Here is a 19,963-nt window from a genome sequence, read left to right as displayed (position 1 = left end):
CTGTGCACCACGCTGACCCTGCAGTGCTCTGTGGCTCCACCTCACCCACCCGGGCTTCATTAATGGTCCTGGTGAGGGATGAGTCCCCCCCCTTTTCTGACCTCTCCAGTCAGCAGCTCTGGGATTAGGTGGGAGAAAGGGAAGGTTTTATGCTGCTGCCTTTTCTCTGTGAGCACAGACTGTTTTGCCTTTCCTGCATCGTGCCTGGGTCAAAGGTTGGAGTAGCAGCTGAAGGGATTGAATGAGGAGCTTTATACTTTGCTAGAGATGAATATGAATATGATTGGTCTCCTAGCTGGGAGTAATGTTTCTTACTAGATATTACACAAATTGTGGCAGAAATGGCTGCTCAGGATTTTCCTGGCTGCATTTGTTCTGTCCCTCTGTCCTAAGGAATGCAGTTCCATGGCCCCAAGTTATTTAAAGCATTAAAAACTCACCCCTAGTGAAAGGAGTGATGAGGGGTATTCTTTACTTATTCTCCATTCGTTCTGAGCAGGCTTGACTCATGAATCCTGTAACCTTGGCAGCAAGAGAATCCCCCTTTGCTTCACTATCTGCAAGGAAATGAATTACACAAGCATAGAAATTCATGAACAGTGAATGCTGCAATTAATTTTGTTAAACTCTCTTTATATATTTAGTTTGAGAAGAGGAAGGAAGGAGAAGCTTATCACCAGCTATGAGTCTGAAGCCACAAATCTCACACAGCTTTCACTTTGAGATAAAAATGAATCTATAAGGAATCCAAAACCCTTTTGTTTACTTTATATATTGGAAGAATGAGAAATGATGAAGGCAATAATGTAAAGTAGTGTTAACATCACAATCCCCATATTGAATTGATTAGCGTGGAGGAAGCACATTAATAGCTTTTTTATTACTAGTCTGAAAACTTTATAATAGCATTTATTGAAACAGAATAGAAATGTGAATGGCAGAATTTTATAAATCTCAGCTCATATGTGGTGGCCTAAACAGTGTCTGAAAATGGTTTTTTAAAAAAGTCCAGACTTTGAAGCTGTCCAGTTTTCCCCATTTAATCTTTCATTTATACATATTAAGCAGACAGTCATGGCAGAGGAGAGGCTAGATGTAAAGCTGAATGTATTGAATGTGCAAATTTTTTCTCTTTATGGCCAAAACAGGTGCATGTAAATGTTTCATCAGCACACCCATTAGGTTCCCAGTGGTAAATTTAGCCACAAGCATTTGAGAGGTGCTTACTTTGCATTTAATTTAGAGCTAAAAAAAGAAGAAGTAGGTTTATTTAAAATGCATTACAGTCAGCTTATTTAATATTCTTATTCTCATATATTCTTATTCATTATTTATATATGAAAAATAAATGAGAAAGTCACAGAAATACCCAGGCAGCTCAAAGTGATGAGGGTAGTTATTTTAAAATAGGTAAAATCTGGCTTTGCAGCCAGCCAATCATTCCTTGATCATAAGTGAAACAACCTCACTGAAGTCATCTCCCAAACAGAGTAACCCTGTTATCCTCTATTTTCAAATTGTACCAAATATTGCTAATTTGTCATGTTGTTGCATAGTGTTGTGCTGTAGGGAGTTCTAGCTCTGTTTCATCCTTTTTTCTTATTTTTTCTGTGGGCAGGAAATGTTAACTCTTGTGGCACAGCCTCACTTTGCCACAGGTAGTAAGATGCAGGGACTTGTGTGTGAAATGCTTTATTTATCACATCTGTTCAAAGTGGGTGGCCAGAAACGGTAATTGCTGGACAAGGGGAACAATGGTTTGGAAAATAAAGTGCAGTAAACAGAACTGCTATCTGGAATATAAAAAGAAATAAATCCCTGTCTGTGTGGAAAGCTGCACTGAAGGGAGAGGGCTACAAAGCATGAAGGAGATTCTTTGTGGTAGGATCGGATAGATACAGGCCCCTGGAAAGTGTGCTTGGATGCTGTTTGTTTGGAAACGATCTACTTGGTGAAGTTTGGAAAAACTACACACTAAATCCTTAAATATGAATCAAAATAGAGTCATCATCTTTCTACTGTTTCAACATGCCTCAGCCAGAATCATGGGATTCAGTTTGGTGAGGGATTAAATATCTGGGCTTCTCTGGTGTGTTTTACATGGTTTGGCAAGCTTTTGTTTGTTCCCTTGCCTTTCTTAGGATGGAGTTCTACTGCACCCCATCCTTAAAATACCTCTGAAAACAAGAAGAAAACAGAAAGCTTACTCCTTACACTTCTTGAGATGAGCTGTATTGCCTTAGCCAAGTTTTAGAAGATAATTTTAACAACTTAAAAAACTCTTCATGGATCGTTCAAAGTGACAGGGGAGAGAAAAACTAATTTTTTCCCTCTCTGATTTTTTCCTCCTGACGAAGCAGTCTTTTGTGGCAAAAAGGAGCACTTCTTTCCATCCTAAACCCTTCCTATCTTGTTTCATCACAAGTCACACTGCATTAGAGTCTTAATGTTTCTATCAATAAATGATGGATTTGCCAATGGTGATTTAAGTTTAAAATTACTTGCGAAAACTTAATGAAGCCTGCAAATCACAAATTAAATCTCAAAGAAACCATCTCTGACAGTTAGAAACTACAGGGCCAATGTAATTTCAAGGGTGGCATTTTTCTCCCCTCTGTAAATTATGTATCAGGGCAAAAGTGAGGCGGCTCTGTAGGCATTATTATGAGAGCAATAGCAAATAGCAATTTTTCTCTTACTGCCAGAGCTTTCTCTTACTGGTGTGTAGTGGGATGGGTGACATGCTCCTGCAGAAACAAATTAATCTCTGCTGCAACTAGTTTTTCTAAGTGCCAGTCTGCTTCTTGTCTGTTTGGGTTTGTTTTGTTTTTGTTTTTTTTCAATTGGTTTGAATGATAGTTTCTAATCCCACTTCCCAATCTTGTGTCCTCATTACCAAACTGCTCAGACTGCTTGTCTGCTGTGGACAAAAATGATACCCTGAAGCTCTCAGCTATTGTATTTTTAAATGAGGTTATATTTTTATAACCCCAAGTCTCCTTTGCAGACTTCAAATGTCTCATTTGGCCCCCACTTTGCCTGTGTAGGAGAGGATGCCTGGTGCTGTTTGCAGTTTCATGAGAATTGCTTTTCTCAAAAATGCACGTGGGGGATTTGCTATTGCTTGGAGCATATTCATTTAGTTAATTAGATTTGTGAAAGAAAATTAAAAGTTTCCTGTCCTAAATTCCGGATGTTTAATGCAATTTGCAAATGGTTATAAATCTATCTAAAATAGCCAGAAGAGCCATAGTTATCCTGTTGATTCTGTCCTTTCTTTTCCTTCAAATCCAAGGAGATAAGAGTTGTTAAAGCCTTTCCCAAAAAATGGGATGGGTGAGCAGAGTTGTTTCTACTGCTTTAATAATCTTGCCTATAAACTTCTTCTCCTATCTGTTCCTTTTGTTTTAATTGACCCTGCAGATGAACCCTATTTTAATCAAAATCTGGGTTCATCTTTTCTAGTATCAATAATTACACTGGATGTTCCAGAAATCGTGTGTGGTTTTGTGCCCTCACATATTTGTTATGGAACAGTGCTCCAGTGAACACACAGCTTTCTCAGTTTTGCACTATTTTTTTCTAATTCGTTAAATGATTTTATTTTTCTTCCCCATGTGTCTGCATAAGTTATCTTGGTGGGAAGAAATTCACCCCTGGCTGATTAATCTGAGCATTTCTGTTGTCCTGTTTATGTTGTAGAAAGAATGGTGAGCACAATGAGGTTTGTAATTGAAGCTTGTTTCATTCCTCTCATTTACTCCATGTATGCTGGGTGTCATTTTTCATCAGCTGCTTTATGCAAAAGCTGAATATCTGTTACTTCTGATTTGCATGGTTTCAGCTCTGTTTCCAAGATTAGATTGTCTGTGGCACATTTATCTATCAACAAATTGTTTGTCTACGTGATGAGACATTCCCTTTGGCAAGATGGATATGGTTCTTCACTGCTCAGCCTCCAGGTTACAGCATTTGTGATTCTTGACTGAATGTTTCTTTCACAGACTTTGTGTGCATGTGGCTCTAAGGCCACAGGTACCACTACTGTGAAGTTAGCAAAGAAACTATTAGTGCTCAATGAAGTCTGTACATGGGGATGTGGCTTTGCAGCTTCAGAACAGTTGGGATCCAGACCCTGTCCCAGGACTTTCTGTAGTGCTGTTGGAGCTCTCCATGTTTTAGTTTTGTGGATCTCTGAGTGGTGCTGATGAGCCTTGGCTGTGCTGGCAGCAGAGACCTCTGGCACACTTCTGTTTCAGTGGAAATGTCTGACTGGCATGTTTGTCTGTGGTGTTGCACAGACTTTCCCAAAGCTTTTCATCCTCCAGGGGAACTCTGACTCCTGTGACATTTACATCCCACATTCTGTCTTGGTGATTCCCAAGTCTTTCCTCCTGTCAGAGTTGATGCCACTCGATCTTTTGACACGATGGGGTTTGAGAGTTGTGGTTTTCCTTTTCACTGTTAATATACTGCAGCACTTCCAAGTGATACTGATGGGTTTCACCATTGCTAGTTCTCCAAATTTTCCAAAATTCAGAGATAAGGATGCCGACCCCTGACCTGGCCAGCACTCAGAAGAGTATGTCAGGTTTTTATATCCCAAAGCAACACTAGATTGAATAGAGCCTTCTGAAATTACAGTCAACAGTTTTTCTGTTGATTAGGAATATAAGTGGAGCCACTGTTTTATTGTTGTTGTGTTGTTCTTCTTGTTTTGTTGGTGGTGGTTTTTTAGGGGTTTTGTTGTTTGGTTTTTTTTAATCCATTTGTCTTCACAGATGCGATGGCAAAAATTTCAGCAACACTATGTCAAGAAGTGTAGGGATATGGAAAAGCACCTGATCCTGTATCATTCTTTTCTGGTTTTGAAAAGCTATCATATGTAAAGAGATTCTAGCAATTTTTTAGCTATTACATTTTCCAGCAGTCAAGCCCAAGAAGGGTGAAAGTTGGCATAGCAAAGGCTTCCCCCTCTGTTGTCAGATTGTTGCACAGTGAAGCAGTTCTTGTGTGACCACTTGAGAGCTGCTTGTCACAGGTACACAGCTGAGGGGATTTGGTCACTACCTCTTGTTAAAGTGGTCATGCTTTGTGAAAAAAAAAAAGATATTTAAATAGATTCTGATAGAGAAAAAACAAACAAACAACAACCAGAAAAAGCCAGGCATATCATAAGAAGGAAATGGTCTTTAGTAATTTTTTTAAGTGCATTTTGATGCTCAGGTGACAGCACTGTATGTCCAGTACTTGTTATTTTGTGAGATTCTGAACGAGTATAAATAGTCTACATAGCAACAGCATCTGTTAAATAGTCCTATCATCAGCCCATGGGGCTGTGCCAGAGCCTCACATCTTCCCAGAGTTGGGAAGATGCCAGCCTTCACTGGATGAAATCATGCAAGATAACAGTGGCAGCAAGGCAGGATGACAAATACAACTTTCTTCTTACTGAGCTGGGGGGAGGGGACTTGCCTTTTGCTTTTTAATATTTTAAAACTTTTAGCATAAACAACAAGCCTCAACATCTTATAAAAAATCTTTTTTTAGTAAAAGCCAAAATTCTCAACTACAGTTGCTGGATTCAGTATCTGGAGTATTTTACCAACTCCCATGCCAGCATTATGGGATTTCTCAAAGTGCCCCAAAAGCTGGTAGCATTGGGACAAGTAAAAGGTTGCTCCTTTGGATTTAGTGACTTGTGCAGAATAACGCCAGCCTGCAATTTTTTTTCATGCTGCTGGGTTAATTTGGGGGTTTTGTGGTTTTTTTTTTTTTTTTTGTTACTTACAGGTTTTTCAAAAAAGCATTCTCTGACTCTTTACTATTTAATATTTAGGTTCTGCTATTTGTCATCCTGAACCAAGCAGGCTGTTTTGCACTCCCCTGACAGAAGGAAGAAAATGTGTTAAAGGAAAATGATCAATGATGAATAAACAGCAGAACTGCTCTCAGACAGATTTTCATTTTTGCTAAAACTGCCTTTTCCAGTATTTATATGCCTGACTTTATGAGCATTAATTGGGTATGATCTGGGAAGGGTCCTGGTGATCCCACACCCTGCCAAGCCAGTGCTGCAAATTCTCAGGGAAGTAGCTGGCAGGGTAGGTAAAGGACAAAGGACAGGTAAGAGACAGAGTGTTCCTATTAAATTAAAAGAGCCAAAAGAACTCAGTTGTTTGGACTACAAAATAATCATGGGATATTCATTGCTGAAAGTTAAATTGAAGGCACCTTTTGCTCTTTGTCTTGGAGTCCTGACTTTATATGAGAGGGACTAGAATGTGCTTGCTTGTATCAGGGGAGTTAAGGCAACACATCTTGAAGCTGCTGACCTGTGACTCCTCAGGCTTGGCCTGACCTGCAGAGTCCCTGTCCCCCACAGTCCTGGGGGCTGTGCAGGCTCCCACTGTAACCAGGGAAGGCACACCAAAGCAGCCTCTCAGATAAATGCCATGGATGTGCTGCAGGGCACATGAACCTGCTGCAGATGGTGGCTCTGGAGCAGCTGGCCTCTGGTGTTGGGTGACATGGCTCCCAGAGGACAGTCAGGGCTGACATGGACAAGGGAGATGTGGATTTGGCCGATGGAGAGTTCATTGAGAGAGCTCAGGCTGTGACTGAGGAGAATTTGTGCTCCAGATCACAAGTGCCAGTTTAAAAGGAGCAGTGCCTGAGTCCCAGGATGGGGTGCACTGGAGAGACTGAGATGTTTGCTTTCAGCTTTCAGGATGGATTTGAAACAAAGGTCAAACTGCAGGGCATAGGTGACATAGTCTGGCATGAATAATACAGTCCCTATCCATGGAAAACTTGTGGCCTGCTGGGAAGATTTGTAAATTTTAAGACCAGATGAGACAGTTACAGTCCCCTATGGTCCATAGTGCTTCAATCAGTATTCTTGTCCTCAAACTAATTACACCTGAATTGTAATTTTAAAAAATTCTTGAGTCTTAGTTTAAAGGCATCATTGACTGCATCTCATTGCTCAATTTGTTCAAAGGATTTATTTTTGCTTCATAGATAAAATTGTGCCTTCTGTCTATCTTGTATTTGTCTGTCTAAAAAGCTCTAACCACTAACTCTCATTATGTCATTTTGTGATAGAGGTAAGTGCTGTCTGCTGTTGAGAGCTGCTGCTCCACGTGGGTACCTGAAGATTGCAATTACACTGCATTTTGACCTTGTCACTCTATTAGTTTTTCCAAGAATGTTAGTCATGTGAAGGAAAGCACACTTCTCAGATGGCTTTTTATTGTGGGTCTTCTCTGGAATCCTTTCAGATATTCAGTAGATTTTTGAAAACATAGGTGTAAGTTCTGCAGTGTGGAGATAATGACAATAACCTGCCCTTGTGCAGCTGGGGTTGAATAAACCCATGACTGTTGCCTCTGTGAGCTGGGAGTATTGCCCTCAGAGCATGTCCATCTCCATTTCCTCAGTCCTTGCACAGGTTTCCTGCTTTCCAGAATATAGTTTCCAGTCTTGTTGTATGACCTCACATGTTTTTTCTTGGATGTCTTTTCTGGTATTTGTCTGGATAAGCCCTGAGGCTCTGTTACCAAGCAGGACAAGTGAGATCAGCAGATTCTTTAATGCATGGCAAGTTTTGTGTGGTATCTGCAAAATTTCATTAGCTGTGATTTTTATGCTTCCTTCCATAGCATCAGAAAAATACCAAATAACTTTGTATCAAAAACCCACTAAAAACCCCTCTCACAGAATCTCCTGTTTTTAGCAATGGTGGGGGTTTTTTGGTAAATTTTACTTTTTAAAATACATTCAATGTGGCTGCAGTGACTTCTTTTTTCCTCTTGTGCCCTCATAACCCTTGACACTAATAGAAAATTTCAGTCAAATTTGAGCTCTTCAGAGGTGTCAACACTACTAAATTTAGGTAGGTAGAGAGACCCAAATGAATGCCCTATGGAAAAAAATGTCTTGGAGCTATTGCAGGCAGTGTTAATGACAGAGAATCCAAGGGGGATGAGAAGGAACAGACAATTTCCACTTTTAAGGAGAGACTTGGGATTAATGCTTCTCTTTTGCAAAAAGTCAGTCTCTTAATTAGGAAAGAGGGGCTCATTTTGAAAGGTAGAAGCATGAACAATAAATTCAAAATAAGCCAGAAGCAGCTGAGGAGCATCCTCACAGGTGTTCTTGGGACTGTTGTCACATGTGGCAGATTTGATCTTTCACTTTGGTTTCTGCTCATCTCCAAGGGATAACTCACCCCTCTGACAGAGGCTGATCCTGAACGAAGCAGACCATCATGGACAGTGGCTCAGTCTGCCTGGTTTGCTTTGAGCACCTTGGTGCCATTCCTAGAAGGGGCTCTGGCACATGGCAGAACCTCATTTGCGGTCCTAAGCTCAACCACTGCCTTTTTGAAAACACAGCACCTTTGGTGCCACTCAGCAGGGTGGCTGCTGCTCCTTTGGTAAAAGCCACGTTTTCTGTGCAAAAACAGCACCTGCAATTCTGTTCTGTGTGGAACATCCAGTCTCTCACTTGGTGAAGGCACTGTCACTTATCTCTGCTTAGCATACAGGGTATAAACCATATTTCCTTCTCCATTCAACTCATGTGACTTCCAGTGAGAAATGTGGCTTTGTTCTGATAGTATTGGAAGTAGAGAGTATTGGAAACCTGCATTTGGTGCCATATAATTGTGACTGGCAGTTTGTTTATTTGCTTGTTTTCTGTTATTATGGAAAGCAATCTCCATGTAGTTTATTCATTTGCAGTGACTGAGTCCCAAATCATTCCATTCATGATTAAATCTGCTTTCAGTGAAGTGCATTGAAAAGCTGCAATTGTTGATTTCATCAAAACAAGGGAGGCATTTAATAGCAGTTATTCACTTCTGTTGCTTTGGTTATTTACCAGCTTTCCAAGACATCTTGTTTACCAGTTTATGACATCATCACTGAAAAGCTTACCTGGGATTAGACCCAGTAATTCCAGTTGCTGAAGGTCAGAGCACCTTGGTGTCAGGGTTGTGGGTTTGGAGAGGGAATGGTTTCCAAGCTTTTGTGCACCCTCACAGAAACAGTGGTCTGAGCCACTGGAGACACCATGTGAGGTTACATAAAAGTGAGCAACTCCATTGTCACCAAGATTCCTGCCAGCTGAGGAGCTGGCATTTAGCAGATCCTTTGTTCTTCCAAGTACACATCCATGTGATTGGAAGAAGATAACGTTTTTTCAAGGAAGAAAAGATAGGTAAGGGGTTCATCACCTTCTCTGCTCCTTGGCCAGGCAACTCTGCTGGTTTTGTTGAATTTCTGCCAGGTAGCCAGCTGTTCCTCCAAAGCCCACTGTTTCTCCTGGATTTTGGATTTGTGCTGCCCTCTCTCTCAAGGAGTGCATTCTGCACTTTTCCTATTTCCAGGCTGAGTAGAGACCACGCTGCCACAGGAATGAAGCCCACTGGAGTGTGCTTGACTTTGCCTGGTGCTGTGTTCCCTCCAAGGATGACGGTAGTTCTCCTCACAGCATTATTTATTTAAAGTAAGTTAATTTCAGAGAAAGCTTATCTTAAGAATAATAAAGCAGGCTGTGTGCAAACCTCACTTTCCCCTAAGGATTAACGTTCCCTGGATCTAGGAACACACAGCTTTCAGTCTGTTTCCACAGAATCACTCTTTTCAGACAAGTTTCTCCAGGCAGAGTAGCAGATTTTAACCCTTCAATGGGTTTGGTTTGGTTTTTAAATGGGTCTTTTAGTTCCAGCTCAGAGAAAGATGGTTTATCAGTAGGCATTTGCTTTCCTTGTTGGAAGGAATTTGGAAAATTTCTGCCCCTGAGGAAATTAGCCAGCCCTGTCCCCCAGCAGCTTTGCAGCTTGCCCAGTTGTTACTGGTGCCAGTGGAGCTGAGGTCTGTGCTCAGCAGAGCAGCTCTGACACCAAGAGGTGGCAATGCCCATTCCTGTGAATAACCTGAGGAGCTTAGAGCCTTCCCCATGGTCCCAGCAAGGCTCAGGTAACACCAGAGGCCCAATACACAAAGGGTGTAATTGTTTTGATGTTTGCAGAGTTGTTTTTACCTTACAGCAGTGGACAAGTCTGTATTTTGGCTTGTATTTTTCTACCAAAGTCATAAATGTATGAGGAAATTAAGTTAACTGGATAAATGGTTCTGCAGATAGCCCACATTTACACAGTGTGGGGGCCTCATTCATCTTCTCTTACCACAGTGGGAACACAGGGCATTATTTGCCTTAGTTATCCTTCCTCCTCTGTTATTTTAGTAGTGCTCTCTCTTATTTGAACGTGCTCTCATTCACCTTTAAGCTAAGTAAATGACTATGGTAAATAATTGAAACCAAGTTTGATCCCATGGGACAGCTGCAGCAAATGGCTCAGTGGGCAAATGGCCAAGTTCTTCATCTCTGTGAGCAAAGTGCTGCCTTCCGTTTTCCAGCCCACAGCTCTGCAAAGGATTATGTGTCCAATGTCACTGGCCCTGGTACCTAATCACAGGGGGGTCGTTCATTCCTACAAGGGAAGTGCTTTATCTCCCTGCTTTCTCTTGCCCTGCGGTCCTGAAGCCTTTGTGGCAGCTAATTGGATCTAAGGCTCTATTGACATGTGCATCCCTAGGTGGATGGGGGGGTGTGTGTGCTCTTTTTCGGGTCTGCATAGTTGGAGATAACAAGCTGTTAGCACTTGAAACACAAATGCAACCCAGCTTTCATGTCTCTTGGCAAACAAAGGCTCAACTGCATGTATTATGTTAATTAGCATCCTTCCCATTTTGCTTATCTGAGGTGATACTGATGACTGTTGAGGATGAATGAAAGTGATTATCTATTTTAACATTTTAAAAGGAAACTGAATACAGATAACCTGGGAATATGCTCAACATAGATTTTGAAAAAAGTATTTCCCTTTTCCGCTGGCTTGGATTCAGTGTGCTTGGGATTTCAATAAACCAGCATAGTTCAGAGGAGTCTTTACACCCTGGCACAGGTGTGCTCCTGAGGCCACTAGAGATCAAGCAAAAATTACCATTTTCTGGGACAGGAAGGGAAGGAGTGAATCAGGCCCATGTGTGGGGAAAGACAGTTGAAGTGAGTAGCAGGGGTGGCACAGGAGCCAGAGGAAGGCTTTGAGGGTAGTTGGGAGATCTGTGAAACACGAGGCTGATGTGTGAAGGCAGGCGAGGCTTGCAGAGAGCAACACTTGGTGGGAAATGTAACTGGAGAAAGGGAACAGAAGCTCTTTTGTGTCAGTCAGCTTTGGAGCAAGTATAGGAAGAAAACCTGCTGCAAAGGGAGTTTCATTGTGGAAGAGAAATGGCACAGTTAGACCACAATGACTCACAGATTTGCCAGTGTCGCTGCTGTTGAGGATGGGTTTTCCCAACCAGCTTAATAATCTGAAGAAGAGGCTATTTCTATATAAATAAAAGTTTCCTTCTACAGAATCAGCAGCAAATGCATCCTGAATGCTCTATAATTAGGTATGTCACAAAAACCATGCACTTCAGTGTTCACCCACCTGAAATTCCTCCAACACGCTGGTGAGGCTTTTGTCACCAAAATCCATAATTGTTAAGAAGAATTGACTTAATAACATGGTAGTTACTTTGCAATGTCAGGCTTTTGAGTAAGCAATTGATTTGATTTACCTGCCTACTTTCACCCAGCCCTTTCCTCATGTCTGCTGCAGCATTCCAATTCCTTTAAAACAAGAAGCAGTAAGGCAAGAATTCATATTTAAAGCTTGTACCCTTAGTTTCACTAAAAATAAAGATTGAGGGTTTTTTAAAGGAGGTCTTGGACTATCTCATTGGGCAGTACCTGTGCTCAGGTGCCATACAGACAGCTGAAATAAGGTGTTAGCTCTGCTACTGGCTTCATTCTCTAAATGAGCCAAGAAACTGCACAGCTGCAGCTAAACATTTTGAGCCTGTGTCTCTGAGCTTGTTATGATGTGCTTTATTTAAACAAACCTGGGGACCTGACTCACAACTAATTCAGCTGTTGCTGTGCCTAAGAACAGGTTACATGCTGTGGCCTCTGGCTACAGAGCAGTGTATTTCCCCTTATACCAGCAGTAATAGGAAGCTAAACAATGATAAAATGCCTGTCTCTCCCTTGGACCTTAAAAGGCATCATTTGGACAAAATCTGGTGCAGTTTGCTAGAAACATTTGAATTTGCTCTTGCATGAAAAAATTTGAGTTGCAGACTCTAGTGACTTGCCATCCTTGTGATCTCCTGTTTAAAACAGAGGAACTAAAGCTGCTGTGGCATTCATTGGCATTTTAATAGTATGAAAAGTACAGGGATTTTTCAGTGGCTCCTTTTCTGCAACCTCAGCTGGTTGCTGCTGCCTGCACTCAAACAGAAGCAGGTTATGGTGGGCAGAAGACAGTGACTGAAACTGCAATTAATTATATGCACAAACCTTGGCCCTGGAAACACTGGTTTGAAAAATCCAAGTTCTTTGACTTTATTACTTTCTTATTAAACACCATTGCAACTTCTTGGTTCTTGCCAGAGCACATGGAGGGAGACTCTTTCTCTTGTAGTTTCACCAATTGCCTGCTCCAGGCCAGTGCAAGATGTGCTTTTCCTTCCTTCTGCTTCCTGATGAAGCTCAGCTTTACCTCTAAGTGCTGGGAAGGTTCCTCCCTCCCTTTCTCTCTCTCTCTCTCAGGTTAGAAAATCCATTCATTGTCTCAGATTCTGTACAAGTGCTTCTTCTTCCACAATGGGTTTGATATTCAAATGCCTACTGCAAATTATTTGTTATATTATTAACTTTATGGCATGACTAGAGTCAGGTTATTCCTGTTTTACAAACAGCTGAAACAAGAGAAACAGTGGCTTTTCAAGACTCTGTAGAGAGCCTGTGGCACAGCTGTAAGGTCTTACCTCAGCTGACCTAAGCCAGTAGGTTTCAGAAGCATCCATTCTTTCTGCTCCCAGACCATTTCCTTTGATCTTCTCTTCCTGTATTCTTTACTCTTCTGAAGTTACACAGCCAGTGCCAGTGCATCTCCCTTGATATCAAACACTGCTAGAGAAATAAGTATTTCAACTAAATTATTGAAGTTTAGAAGATCTGTAAGGTGATGCTTGATGTTGGCTTTTGCAGTCAAGTTAGGAGAAGAGAATTCACTAGCTAGTGGCTTTCTGTGTTAAAAGAAGCAATTACAAAAAAGAATAAACCCCACAAAACAAAAAACCTAAACATTAAGTCCTGAAGCTGTTTCACATTTGGGGAAAAAATGAGGAAGGGAATCCCAGAGCACTGAGCGAAGTGTTCTGGAGATGTGCAACATGGATGCTACTGGCAAGAAATTAGCATATTGTTCCTTAACTGCCAAATATCACCAAAAATCATGCAGTATCTCTTACTTACTAAAATCTTACAAGATTTCTATTTCTAGGCAGATGGTGTAAGGAAGATTTCAGTGGTGAGGGGAGCGTTTATGGCTCTCAGCTTCTTATAGGCAGGCTCGGGGACATCTCATTTAAAACAAGCCTTAACTGTTGGTACAATCAATCTCATCTCTTCTTAGCAGGCAAAAGCTCCCACAAATGACCTTATAGATTAGGAACTTTCTGTTTACATTCGATTTCCCACTGCCTGCTATTTGTAGAGAATGATTATCAAGGCATTAAATTAAAAGTTTTGCCCGGTGGGAAACTATTGGATATTTTGTCATTTCCTTAAAGCCTCTCCTGTTCTGCTGGAGAGGCACAGAGGTAGGGGAAGCAATCACCAGAAAGGTCAAGAATATTTGCTTACCTATATTGGAGCACTGCTGAGAGGCTTTCTCCAGTTTAGGGGACTTTTTGGGGAGAAGTTTTGTTCAGGTGGTGGTAGGAAAGCATTGAGGCTTGAAATTAAAAGTCTCCAGTTGCCTGCAGGTTAGAAAGCTGGCATCCTCTGGCCTTTTCCTAAAGGCTATGCCCAATCTAAGTGACATGTCATGCTTTCAACAAGTTCAAAAGGAGTTAATAAGGATCTCCCCAAAGCCTTCTTTTGACCTTTATTCAGGGAAGATTCCAGTAAAGCCACCTTCCCTTTCAGTGTGCTGGGACAAAGGAAGGACTCTGCCTTCAATATTGCTGGAGCTTCAGTTTGATCAAAGTTGTGCCTCATCTTAGCTGTAAATACTGATAATACCCCTGTTCTGCACAGACACAATTCTCTTGTTTGCCCAAGATGTTTTGCTCAAAGCACTTCCTGCTGCTTATCAAAGGCAAAATTACAGGACTGGGCTTCTTGAGGGAACAGTATTTGTCTTCTGTTTCATACCTTAACAGTAAGTACATAAACTCCAAAGCCTTTCATTTAGACAGAGAGGTCTGTGGAATCACCCCCAGGAACTGAGAAGGTCCCTACAGCCCCCCATCTGTAAAGGAGAGATGGAATTAATTATAAACCTGGTTGTTTGCAGTGCAGAATGTTCATGTAGTGCTTCCAGCATGTCTGTGCTAAGCAGGAGTTTGTTGTCGCTGTTGTTACATAGTTTTTATCTCATCCTCAATTATTCTTAGCTTGTCTTATTCAAGGAGACAAGGTAGAGTCTGACAGCCCCAGGTCCTCTTGAAGTGTGCTGGCTTCTCCAGCTGGGCTTGTCAGCCAGCCAGCCACACTCCTGCTCTCAGAGGCTCTGGATTTCTGGGGCACTGAGGGGACAAAGCCGACAGTAAAAGCAGCCTTATGTGTGCATTGCTGCAGCTTAAGTAGCTGCCTCAAGGGATTGCAAATTAAGAAGGAAACACTTTAATTTGGCCTGAATTTATATGCAGGCTGGAGTAAGATTTTTTTAGGCAATGTTCTGTCCCAGCTGTAGTTCAGGTGAGGCTCAGAGAGATCCCTGCCCTTTCTCTCTAGCTGCATCCAGCTTCCAGCCACTTTTCCTGACCTCTGTGGCAGGTTCTCTCCAATCCTGCCACATCTCTTGTAGCTTTCTCTTCTGCAGTTCAAATACTGAGTTTCCTTCATTGCCTGAAACTCTCTGCACATGACTTGTGCACCTTAGATCAGTATATATTTTTTAGAAAGTCTTTTTAATAGGACAGTGAGAGATTTAAGAGCCCTATTAGGGCCTAATGGAAATCAGTGAGGAAATATTTCCTCTTTTCAGTAGGAACAGGATCTTAGCTTAAGTAAAGTGCAGCAATATGCCTGCTCTGCTCTGAGAAGTGCTTCTCTTGAAGGCATGGATTGTAGTGGATCACCACACTGGGACACATTTAACCTACCAGAAACATCACTGGAACCTGATGGGGCTGAGAAGCATGGGCAAGGCTCCAGTGTGTCTGTGAACCCAGGGCTCACAGGAATTTACATGGATGGCATGCCAGCTTCAAGCTTTCACCTCTCACCTGTTGACTGATGAGTCCCAAGGAGGAAAAGTATTTTTCTTTTCTTCACTAACAGATTGATAAAAGGTTCTTGCTGCCAAATCTTTAAGAAACTCTTTAGTCTAAAGAAATCCCTGGTATTCCACACATCTAAAAACAGGCACCTCATTTGGAGCAACAGTTTGTCTGCAGAGTTTTTGTTATTCTTCTTTGTGCTACTTCACTAGAGCTGTGATTTGTGAAGAGCATGGCTTGTGTATGGAAGAATGCAGCAGATTCAAATTGCAGAATATAAGTATAATACTACAGTCCTGATATGAGATAGACATTTTGCCTGGCTGAGGACTGGTAGCTCAGAGACAAACAAGGGAAGCTGACAGATTGGTGAATATTAGGTAGGATCATTTGTCAGGAGATGTGATGAATCACTGTGACGCAGCATTTCATTTTCAGAAAGATCATTTTTGAAAAAATGAAATGCAGAAGAGACAGCTGGGGGTGTTTTGGGAGTTTTCACTTAAATCAAAGTTACAATTAGAATAAAGGCATATTGAAAAGTTCCTGTTATTCTAAAAATATTTTGAGGAAGAAAAAGAACTGAGGTTAGAGGGAAACAGGAGGACCTGGGAGAGCACTTGCCAGCTGTGCCCCACAAATCAGCTTTGGGTTTTACTTACCCCTCTCTAGTCAAAGTCAGTAGGAATTGTATGTCTAGAGCTTCAAGCAGTGCTTCAACTGGAGGAAAAATACCCATCTTTTAACCTTGCACACAGGTTATTGGAGCAGAGGTCAATGTGCTTTTAATAGGACTGCACGTAGAGACTGAGCTGCTCTCAGTGGGAACGAGAGCAGCCCTCCTGTTCAATTTCATCTGGGCTCTCAGGAAGTCCAAGCTACATCACACTGATTAATTCATGCAAGGTAACACATTAATAACAAATGGAAACAGGGGAGACACAGAGGGTGGGGGGCCTCCTGCTGCTGCTCCAGCTGCAGACACAAGTGCCAGGAGGCCAAGGGCCAATCCCTGTTCCCCCTTTCTGCTGGAGCCCAGTCACCACCCACAAACTCAGTCGTTCTGTACAAGGTTATTCCTAGGGTTTGATCAACACCTTTCTGACCCTAGTGTAAGCAAACAGAAGAGTGTGAATGCTTCAAGGAGTAGCTCTGTGACAAAGATTTTAAATCAGCTGCTCTTCAGAGAGCAGCATACTGCTTTATGTGCAGCATACTTAATTAGAAGGTCAGATGGAAACTTTAGTAAAACAGAGCTATGTAAAATCCTACCTTTACCATCACTCAAATCAATCTAAGTTCTCACTGTGTGTATATGTGTAAAACTGGTATTTCCAGTTTTCTGTCAGTGGACATGAAATAAAAAGGTAAAACAATCTGCCAGTACCATTCCACAACATGTGTTTGCCTCTTTCAAAGTGGTAGCCTGCACAGAGATGAGGGAGAGATAAGGAAATGAGACACAGGTGTGGTGTGGGATTCCAAAAAATCATTACATCATCTTCCATGCAAGATTCAAGCATGCACTTTCTTTTTAAAACAACAAATAATGGTGAGTCATACCATGTGCAGGACTTGATGTTGAGGCTTTGTGAAATAGCACTGGGAGAACTGGTCACAATGCCTGTTTTCTTGACTAATGCTCTGCTGGTTACTCAGTTTCTGAAATATGGAAATCTGATGCCACCTGTGTTCCCAGTATAAAGGCTTTGCACTCTTTGTGCAGCAAAAGTGGTTAAATTTTATGAGGAAGCCTCAGCAAGTCGCTTGCTAGTGAGGCTTCTCCAGGTAGAAGGAGGATCAGTAATGCTTGGTGACACAATCTCTTGAGACCATGTTAAAGCACACATGGACTAACAAAACTTTGCTCTTGATCTTCTGTCAATGTTAAGTTAATAAATTATCATGATCCATCTCAAATAGGATGTCAAGATTGCAAAGCAAAACTTGATTAAGGAAGTGCAAACTTCGCATTTTGCATCCTTTTAACATGGCATTTACCCTTCAGATAAGAATTGCTGATATGAACCTAAGGCTGGGGTGTAGCTTTCTCACTCTACAGGGCAGATATTCTCAGGTGAGATAAATTAATATTTAAAATAAACCTTTCTCTTTCATCTTCAAGGTAACAGATTGCCTTGCTGGATTTCTGTCCTCACCTGCCCTTAGTTACCCTGTTCCTCTTCACCTTTGTCAGTTTCTGAATAAGAATTAGTTTTCCAACAATTAATTTACCTCACTGCCTCTGTAGGACATTAACTAAATTTCCAGGCCTCTCTGAGACTGGCATCACAACCCTGCCCTTCCATCCTAATTGATGGCACTGCTGGAGATCACAGCAGGTCCAGTTGAGACACAGGGAGCTGAGGGTAAGTGCAGAGCTGAAACACAGTTCAATCTAATTCTTAAATGAATGCTAGGAATCCCCAGCACATATAAGTTTATCGTTTATTGCGTGTAATTTTCTCAACTAATTCCAAATTTAATGACAGCTTTCAGCTTTGGTGTTCTCTTCTAATTAACATAGCAGTGACTGTGTATAATCTCTGTGTAAAGCCAAAAGCAGCTTACATGATAATTACAGAGGGATCACAGCACCTACTGTTTAAGGAAGGCATCCATGAGAAAGGCCTTGCATGATAGTTAAGGTGCTGAGATTAAGTTGTAATTAATCTTAACTTGTGCTGTTTCTTGTACTGCCTCAAAGCTTTTTTATTACTGGCTCAACATGATGCTGGTAAACTTTCAGGAAGGAAACAAAAGAACTGGACAGATCAAGCACAGTCTTTTGCACATACAGCAGAGGCTTCCAGGACATGGTGAGCTTTTGAGGTCAGAGTATTTTTGTAGTCATACTATTGAGTAACTTTATATTTTTCCCTTAATAATTATGATGTAGTGTGTTGAAAATTCCTCTTTAACATTGTGCAAGATACTTTGCATCCACTTTTTTTTGCAGCTGCAGTCAGGAAGCAATTCTGACTGCACAAATCAGAAGTGAAGCCTAAGTGTATGGGAGAAGCAGAATACCTTTGCTGCCTCTGTTAACTTAAAATTAGCATTGGTTACATCATTTTAGACACGCCCCCACCTCTTCCCCGTTGGAATGACAAGTTCCAGAGGGGCAATCACTAGGGAATGCACTATGTCTGTCTGTTTTCCACTATGGAGGAGTACACATTAATGCACTTGGTCCAATTAAATATACTAAACTAAAGGGAAACACTGGGTGTAGATGAATGATTTCATAGATAGGCTTATTTGCAAAAATGAGTGGTTAAACTGCATCCAGTCTCCCCTGTAGTACTTTGGTAGTTATGTGAGAAGGGAAAAGATGTAGTAAAGGTTTCTGTGATAGGAAACAGGAACATAAGCTCAGAAGAGGAACTCCTCATGTTATTTACAAAATGTTGGTTAAACTTTTATTCATTTCAGTACAGGACCATTGTCCAACAGCTCTGTGCTCCATGCTCTTTGATTCTGAAAGGTGGTACTCAGCAAATGTTGAGTTCTGTGTCTTTTGTTGTTGGTTCTAGATTGACAAATATGCTCAGCGGGATCTGAAGAAAGGACTTCACTTGTATGGGACAGATGGAAATATTGGCCTCACTAATGCCTGGAGCATCATTCAAACAGATGTAAGTCTGAGCTCTCTCTTTTACCTCTTCCTCTTTACCTTCTGGGTTCTGTAACAGCATGTTCTGGGCATGAACCTAATTAAACCTCCAAATCCCAAGTCACTCTCTTTCTCCCACCCAGTCAGCACATTAGCAACCAAACTCTCCTTTTGTAACAAGCAGTAATTTTTATTTATTTCTCCTTTAATAGGAAGTATCATCTTCCTTTTAGAAGGTTATACTAAGTTGATGCCTAAATACCATGCAGCTCTGTGCTATGTGGAGTGTGAAGGAGCTGGTCAGACTGGAAACAAGCTGTACCTTTTCTTTAAAGTCAAAGAGGTGGTTTATGCTGGGATGAAGAGCATACTAGCAAAGAACCTCTTCAACCACTTTTTAATTTCTGTCCTGTCTCCTTTCACTGCTATTATTGTTCCCACTAGTGAGTCAAAATGGAAACAGAGCATGGTGTTTGTAACCTCCTCCTACAGTCAGTACATTTTCCCCAGCAGAATTCAATCATCCTCCATCACAGGTAGACTGGGAAATGCTTTTTGCTGTGTTGTCACTGCTGTTCCTTTGTCCTGATTCTCTGACAGCTCTCTGCCAGTGTTCATCTGCTAAGGACTGGTGAACATTGTAGCTGGCTTCCTCCTCTGCCCTTGTCTGAGAAAACACCATCACTGACAGTTCAGGTTTATTAGCTCTGTACCTGTTTCATATTCAGTTCAGTCAGTTCTCCTGGGGGTGATCTTTGTGATTTCATGTTCTCTGTTCTTGAGTGGAAAAGTGCTCCAGCTTTTCTCCTGCTTTAGGCAGAAACACTTGCACTGCCTTGGCTTCACTCAAAAAATCTTGCATAGCCTTCTCATTTTCTCCTCCAGAGGTGCAAGTGTGGCACAGACAGGGCTTTAGTCTTGCCTGATGTCTTAAATAGATCAGAGACAGTAACCTCTCCCAGTGCTCCCAAAGTCTCCTCTTATGGACAATACAAGG

General features: G+C 41.5%; 1 protein-coding gene across 3 annotated transcripts in view; it reads left to right on the top strand.

Moving 5' to 3' along the window:
• The window catches only part of TSPAN4 (tetraspanin 4), a 417,908-nt gene that overhangs the window by 378,029 nt on the left and 19,916 nt on the right, over positions 1–19,963 (top strand). For all 3 annotated transcript variants that reach the window (XM_077179946.1, XM_077179947.1, XM_054635107.2), the window contains one exon: positions 18,887–18,988. In XM_077179946.1, the coding sequence (XP_077036061.1) occupies positions 18,887–18,988 (102 nt within the window). The remainder of the gene's footprint in view (positions 1–18,886; positions 18,989–19,963) is intronic.

The sequence above is a fragment of the Agelaius phoeniceus genome, chromosome 6, assembly GCF_051311805.1.
Source record: "Agelaius phoeniceus isolate bAgePho1 chromosome 6, bAgePho1.hap1, whole genome shotgun sequence".
In the NCBI taxonomy this organism is placed as follows: Eukaryota; Metazoa; Chordata; class Aves; order Passeriformes; family Icteridae; genus Agelaius; species Agelaius phoeniceus.
The sequence above is the reverse complement of the archived record's forward strand: the minus strand, read 5'-3'. Positions and strand labels throughout refer to the sequence as shown.